Genomic DNA, 8,009 nt, shown 5'->3' with positions numbered 1-8,009 from the left:
TTGAAACTTATTTTGAAAGTTTATTTGCATCCTTCTTTTAAAAGATCTCAGTAGTGTTGAAGGGCTTTGTGGGACCCTTCAGGAGCCAAAATCTTCCCCCGAAAAGGTTTAGTTTTCCACTCTAGGCCTTCAGACTAATACATGTAAGGGCTGACCATTTACACCATAACTCAGCAGTCCCCCAAAAAGAAATGTGTCTGATGCAAGTGTGTGCAGTCCCAGGGTCACATCAGTTCTGGTGATTCCTTATCCAGAAAGGCCTGTCAGTGACTCCCAAACAAATGAATTTCTTCAAGCGCCCTAAAATCATCATCATTATTTAAAAATAACAATTACATTTCCACAGTCCATTTCACTAATTACAGTCATGAACACCCTCCTCTCCCATACAAACTCAAACAGAATGCCAAGACAATCATATAAATAATCAGATAAAATGAAATATTATATTTTCAGACAGACAACACACTTTCATGTTGGAAGTACTATTCAGATAGAGAATCCAATTTCCTTTTGCACACAGAACTGGGCGATATAAATCAATTTAAGGAATAAGAATATCAGTAACACCTGGGTCATGAAGTGAAGTGGTAATGAGGGGGAGGGATTAGGTCTGGGTTTCCCTGGTAATTAAGGTGACATAATGCATACCATCCCCTGAAAAGATAACCCTTTCATGGCGTGTTGCGGTAACATCATTACTCCACGGGTTTGACCTGCGTGGCTCCCTCTAGCTGCCGAAGGGTTTCATCCCACTGGGTGAACTGCTTGGACAACAGGAACATCTGCAGCAGGGTTAAGGTTCAATGGTTCAGGGGCAACGGTCAAATTCCAGACACACAACCGAGTTAAATCACATCTATATGCTGCATACCACAGACACAAGCAAGTTGCTTTTGCTCTGTAGGATTTAGTTTTGTTTGGGTTTTGTGATTACCTGTCTCTTATTTGTCTTATGATCACATGCTTTATCTAATTACCCTTGTTTTATAATTAATCTTTTTCAGTGTTCTCTGAAATTTCTGTCATGACCTTTTCCTTGTGCAAGGATGACTGAGCTGTCCAATACTATAATATTTCTTTTGGGTACAATGATAACACAAATGAAAAACAGCAATCTTGCATTCCATTTCAAACACTATGGGCCAGTGGCAGGAGAGGTTGATTGCAATAACCAGGTCATCACCAAGAACCCGATTGTGACACATATACCAACTTTTCAGCCTGAACCTAAAAAGGTATATAATGAATCCACAGGGTCCAATTTGTGTTTGCTGTAAGAAAATTTACAATCTGAGCTTTACAAGACTAAATTGGTCAGATGTCTCTTTACAGACTTTACTTTGAGATCATGAGGAAGGATACCATCTTGTTGTACTCTTCAAACTGCTTCTTCACCTCCTTGGACAGTGTCTCACTCTGGTTCTATAAGAAAGCCACATAAAGGTGCACACACACACACACACACACACGTTAGTGTTGTTGTGATAGCAAAATCAGGGTTACCCCTGGGGAAATATTTAATGGAGGGAGAAGTGCCTCAGACAGAAAGCAGCAGCGGTGTGAAGCGGCAAGCTGTGGTATTCAAATAGTATACTGTACAAGTTTCTCCCAAAAACATGGGCCAAATAGGCCACAGGCAGCCTTTGCATGACCAAGTACCACCATGCTTTTTCCCCTTCCATGGACAGGGCTGCAAACCTTTGAGGATTTAACCATGTACGGGGGTCAGGGTTATCCTCCACCATAAGAAAATTTTAACAACTTGCACTCTGAGAGGAAAACAACTGAGCAGATGAAATGACATGCAATTCACTACTTATCATTTGCTCTTTAAACAAAATAGTGCAGTAGTTTGCTTCTGGTCCTTGTTTTGTGTAGAAGCATGGAATGGCCATGAGTTTTCACTTTTGCTACTGCCATGCGGGTGTTAGCTGCCCTTTCTTACCTCTCATATACACCTCATGTTGTTTTCATTCTCAGCCACTAATGCACATCAATGCAGCACACACACATTGGTGGTGCACTTGTGCTCCATCATGTGAAGATGAAGATAAATGGCAAATTTTGATATTCTGCTCAGCTTATAGAAAACAGGGCATGAGACACCTTTTTATAACCATTTTTCAAATAATGGTTTAATGATTCTACTTCAGAGCCGGTTCCCCGTGCAGCACTAGTTTGCACAACTGGGAACACCTCAGCCCAACTACATGGCTTTGCGCTGCTATGCTGAAAAGCATTCTGGGTACAGAACATTCCTGGAAGGCGAGAGGAGTGGAGCTGCGTAGGGGGGTCTACTCTTGCGGTGAGAGGTCATGAGTTACAGAGCAGCACTGACATTTATTTTACTATTCAGCAAGGCAATTAGTTTTTATTGCCCCCACAAAAAGCCAGCTCTACCAATTTGTCACAGAATGCTAACATCGCTAGATAAACCTGTGCTGCAGATATCGTAAAATGTATTTGCAGAAACAGGGTAATTAATGTAGATGCTCACAAAGGCTCATAAAGTTTCTCTTCGCGAATTATGGGCCTTCTCTTATGAGGCGGCAGAGAGGCAGACCGAGAGAAAGGGGGACAGGGCAAGAGAGGCGCTTCATACCTGCTGCTTGATGTGGATCTGAGACAGGCGCTGGAGTTTGGTGGTGTGCTCAGGGACGTCTGAGGGGAAAGCAGGCGAGAGTTCAGACAAACAAAGCCTGTGTGACATCACGCAGTCCCACAAAAAACACCATCCTGCGCCCAACTGACGCATAACTACTAACAGCATAGCTTCCCATAGAACACATCGTCAAATGCTGTCATACGTGATGAGACAGTGTTCACTCTTGAAGGAGTACTTCCTTTGCTGCGTTTGGTATTGAATTAAGATTCTCATCTAAGCAGCACAGCAACAACTGACTCTGCTGAGATGCATTCATGCATCAATCAGAGGCTACTTTCCACACCATGCAGGAGTCATCTCTGGATGTCATATTAGACTTATTGCCATCTGATATTACCCAAGTGGTACCTTAGTGTACAGTATGTATCCTGGCACTGGAATCATGTAATCTTCTGTCAGACTGACCCCACTGGCCTCACTATCCCAATCCTTCCCACTGCTGATTCAGACAATTCTGCCCCTGGCAGGCATACTGACAGCTTGTTAGTATGGCACACTGCAGAAAAGCACACACTAAGGTTGTCAGAGCAAATTTAATAATTTGAACATAATATGAATGTCAAAAAATGATTCATTTGACTGGAAAAATGAGCATAAAAAAGTATGAAAAGGGCAATTTTTTGAAACCTTATTGCCTGCTAAACACATTCACCATCCATTTAATTATACTCAACTATAACATCCCATTTGTAAATATATTCAAATGGTTATCCATTTAAGGAAAGATTCTTTGATAGGCATTTCTGTGGGACAGCTGACAGCTATAGTGCACACTGCAATCCATGAGTACACTTCTGGTAGGACTGCCTCCTCAGCACCCAGGACACGGCAGGCTTGTTGTTTTGTAACTGCACCGCATGTTCTCCCAGGTTTTTCATGCAGTCAGACAGAAAAATCCCCCTCTGAGAGTCTAAAGCACGTACTTCATAAATTCTAAAAGTTCCAGAAAACTGGGCAGGCTTCTAAGAACTTTGGCAAAAGACAAGCACCTAGTATTGTGCGTACTGATAAGCAGTCAGGGTTTGTCCTGCATAGAGAATTCTGTGGCGGCTGCCTCGATCAAGTTTTGTGCCACCTCCACAAAATTCTGACCAGTGTCGGCATGAAAAAACATGATAAATACAAATGGTACACTCAGTGGATTTCTATCATTTGTTACTGCAATGGCAGCATTACTGCAATGTGGTGCTGTGTCGTAATCAGCACAATGCACCAGGAAAGGCGCTACCAAAAAGAACACAAAGCTACAGCAGCTGTATGCAAGGAGTGCACGATCAGACATCGCTCTGAGTTTGCTGCGATCAAACAGGTCAATCTTGTTCTGTTTTTGGCCCAAACATGTCCAATGTTTTCAGAAATGTTTCCTAAATGATAATCCTATCAGTTTAATGTCAACTTTGCAGATGTGGTCCGTACAATAACACTTTTTTCTTTTTTTTTCGAAAGACAGTTGGCAAGGAGGAGCAGGTGAAAAATGGTAAATGGACTGCAAAAATACAGTACAGTCATCATTACCGGCTGTTAAAAGGCACAATTCACATTATTAACAAGAATTTGAAAATCATGTGATCACAAGTGAGTTACCACCTCGGCCTCATTTTGAGCCAGGAAAATCCCTGGTAGTGAAGATACTGTGAAACGTGGGTGAGGTGAGAGTAGTCTAGCATTTTTTAGAGCTTCAATATAAATTGAAAGCAATGGTCAACAGAATATATTGTAAAAATAAGCACACACTCACAAACACAAGAAACTGCATTCTGCTAAAAGAACTGCCACTGAGCCCTTCCGCATTGCAATCATATATGTTTCCTGAAGTGGGGAATTAATACAGCTCGAGTCAAGTTGAGGCTGAGAGATCATCAGGTGGAACCACTGACCTCTGATATAGCTGCTGTCCAGAACAGGCTGCAGTTTGCTGACCTGCTCCAGCAAAGAGGCCTGGGTCAACAGGAACTCCTCCTCTGTGGGCAGAAAGAAGGGTTCAGTCCCATTATTTGCCATGTTTTTGACTCTTAACACAGAACGATTTATTCATTTTCTATGTGCCAACACTAGTATGCATCCTTGCCACATAAGAGTGAGGCACAGACTATTCCTTATTCAACACTCCCTTACCAGCCAGTATGTACTCCAGTTTCATGGTGTCAGGAATGGCCATGTTGTCAGTGAACTGGGGGTCCAGATATTTCATCAGGTCTTCAACTGCAGAGACAGAGTAAGAGGGGGCAGAAATAGTACTTAGAGGATGTGCATCCCTGTTTGCTAGCTATGTTCCCAATGACATATTTACAAATTATTTTGAGATTTATTTGAGAGAATTTTCATCCCATAAATAAAAACCATCATAAAAAATTATTAAGGCTTATTGCAAGGCTTTTATAAATCAATTTTAACCCAAATTAATTTTTTTATAGCAGCTGATCAGTTTAAACTGATTTTCACCTGGATTTTCTGTTTCCACAAATCTACAAAGTCATTCCTGTTTATGTGAGATTAAGTAAACAGTGCCCTCTTGTGGCGAAATTGGGCATACAGGGTGACTCGGAACAAGCTTTCAGAAATTGGAGAGAAAATACTGGGGAAAATGGGGAGAATGGGGAAAAAGCGCAAACAAGCTATAGATTAAACGCGTATCAACGTTATCGATGTTAGGAATTAAAATCTAATTTTCACCCTGATCTTTTGCATTGTTATTTTTATGATCGGATTTTCACATTAGGCTATTTATCAGCCAATTTTAACGGGTTGTATTATTCTAAATAAACACCGATAAATACCTCGGATTTTTTTTTACATTTTATTTTAATAAAAATAAATAAATAAATAAATAAATAAATAAAAACTCGAAACAATGAGCCTTCAAAATAGTTCCGTCCGGAACCTCTGACGCCACGTACTCTTTTTGTGCAAAATCTTCACTCGCTCCCTCTTGTTGGCTGTGCTCCCGAGAGCAGCATGGATCCTTCCCATTGAATCAGCGCACTGACAGGGAAAAATACGGAGAATAATTACAGTGATGACGCTAAATTATGATAGTTTTATAAACACAATAAAACAAAACAAACGATTGTGTCATTTATATGACAGGCCATATGGCAAATTACTCATCATGGTCCCCCGAGTAACTAACGTAAAAATACGGTTTTAAACGGGATAACCGGGAAACAGTGTAACAGCCGAGAAGTGGGGTGGCCACACCCTTCATCCCGTCAAGTGAATGGAAGATGCACCGTTGGTCTCCCATCCCTCACAGATCAAGCTAACAGACAAAACGGACATTTTGGACATAATTTAACCGCTAAATAACCAATAATCAATAGGGTTTCATAATAACACATATACAGACATAACCGAATAATGCTTAAGATGTGACTGTTTATGTGTTAGTTTGAAAAGACGTTACACTAATGTGTAGACGTCAGATGCTCAGAAACATCCGCTGTTGTTTCAGCTGCTACTAACGTTGGAAACACTATTACACGTTAACTGCAAATCTTTCGGCTTTTGATGCTTAGTTTTTAATAGCTATCCACTGTACCTTGGCGTGCTTGGTGGTCCGATTTCCTTTTTCTCCATATACACGCTTTTCCAGCGTTTGAATACGGGCCTCTAAATTATCAATGTAGTTGCCGTCTTCCATTTTCGCTGTGTTTGTTGCTGTCAAAGCAAGACCGGAAGTGCTTCGTCGTCTTCTTCTTGTGTTTAATGCGGTTTGAAACCAACATGTGGTGCATTACCGCCACCTTCTGGACTGGAGTGATGGCATATTATGGATATATTACTATCTCAATAATATGCCTACTAGTACGTCCATCCATTCATCCACACATCCATCATCTATACCCACTTATCTTGGGCAGGGTCGCGGGGAGTCCTGGAGCCTATCCCAGCGTGCATTGGGTACACACACTATTCACTCACCATTCACTCACCCACTCATACCTATGGGCCATTTGGTGTATCCAATTAGCCTACCTGTGTGTTTTTAGACTTGCATTAAACCAAAATGAAAGCTTTTCAGCTAAATTATTTGTGTCGGGGGTGGAACGGTGGTGCAGTGGGTAGCACTGTTGTCTCACAGCAAGAAGGTTGTGGGTTCGATTCTCGGCTTGGGGTCTTTCGGGGTGGAGTTTGCATGTTCTCCCTGTGTCCGCATGGGTTTCTTCCGGTTTCTCTCCCACAGTCCAAAATACATGCAGATAGGCCAATTTGAGACTCTAAATTGCAGTGCGAATGAAGTGTGTGCCCTGTGATAGATTGGCGGCCTGTCCAGGGTGTATTCCTGCCTCTCGCCCAATTTCACGCTGGATAGGCTCAAGCACCCCCCGCGATCCTGCTCAGGATAAGCAGGTATAGATAATGGATGGATATTTGTGTTGGTTCTCTCACTCTCATTGCAAAACTCAGTGGAATAATTAGAGAAACTATTTTACTGGGGCCAGCCACTAGAAGGACTTGAGTGCATAAACCCACCCAATAGTCTTTGAGAACGCGCATGCATGGTTAGATGTGTGACCAGACAAATTGGAAATACTCCCTCATCCTTCTTCACACCAATTTGGAATAATATCAGCAAATGTATGTTTAGTGGATGTGAAAGAAAATTATGTGGAATAATCAGAATAGTGTTGGTGACAGAGGGAAGATGCAAAAAATGTAATGTAGGCTAACTGAAGTATGTAATATAGCCCTTCGTGAAAATATTTTTTTCTCACAAGACTAAGGCATCACCACAAGGGGGAAGCAATGCTTCACAAATATCACAAATATCCTAATCTCTGAACCTCCCTAAATCCTGTGGGTGCGTGGTAACTCTGAGGGCACTGTATGTGTTTCCTCACTGATTTATTCATGCAAAAAGTGCATGTATATATAAGAATACCTGTCACAATGACATTGTAGGCGGATTCAGGGATCCTGAAGGTAACACTTACAATTTAGCTACCCCATCAATACCCTCTCAAAGTAGATATTCAGTACAATCACTCAGGTATTTTATCATTCCATGCATATTATATAAGCAGTGGTTGCTGTTAGTGTACTGAAAAACACTTCCATCAGAGAAATTAGAGATTTGGGGTAGACAAACTCGCATAGACATACCAAACCTCAGAAATTACCTTTCAAAAATAATAACATAGATTTTTTTATTGATAGATTATTTTGCATAAAAATAGGCATGCAACTGAACCGAAACAGGTTATTGACCTGATGATGGATGCAGTCAGGCTGTGCGGATGGATAGGCTTGCACAAAGTGAGAACCAAAGACCTGGATTGGCTAGTAAGACCCAATGCACAATGTCTTCTATACATTGTGCATATGAATATGTCTTCAAAAT

General features: G+C 41.3%; 1 protein-coding gene across 1 annotated transcript; it reads right to left on the bottom strand.

The window, feature by feature from the left end:
- On the bottom strand, positions 1 to 6,362 carry dctn3 (dynactin 3 (p22)). Its single transcript, XM_064343343.1, has 7 exons — positions 6,207 to 6,362; positions 5,566 to 5,650; positions 4,784 to 4,870; positions 4,546 to 4,629; positions 2,606 to 2,664; positions 1,366 to 1,425; positions 1 to 785 (listed from the first exon to the last, which is right to left on the bottom strand). Exons 1-7 carry the CDS (start codon positions 6,306 to 6,308, stop codon positions 699 to 701), a joined length of 564 nt encoding a protein of 187 aa, XP_064199413.1. The 5' UTR covers positions 6,309 to 6,362; the 3' UTR covers positions 1 to 698.
- Positions 6,363 to 8,009: the final 1,647 nt, after the last annotated feature.

Source organism: Anguilla rostrata, chromosome 1 (assembly GCF_018555375.3).
Source record: "Anguilla rostrata isolate EN2019 chromosome 1, ASM1855537v3, whole genome shotgun sequence".
Lineage (NCBI taxonomy): Eukaryota > Metazoa > Chordata > Actinopteri > Anguilliformes > Anguillidae > Anguilla > Anguilla rostrata.
Note: the sequence above shows the minus strand (reverse complement) of the source record. Positions and strands in the feature narration are given on the sequence as shown.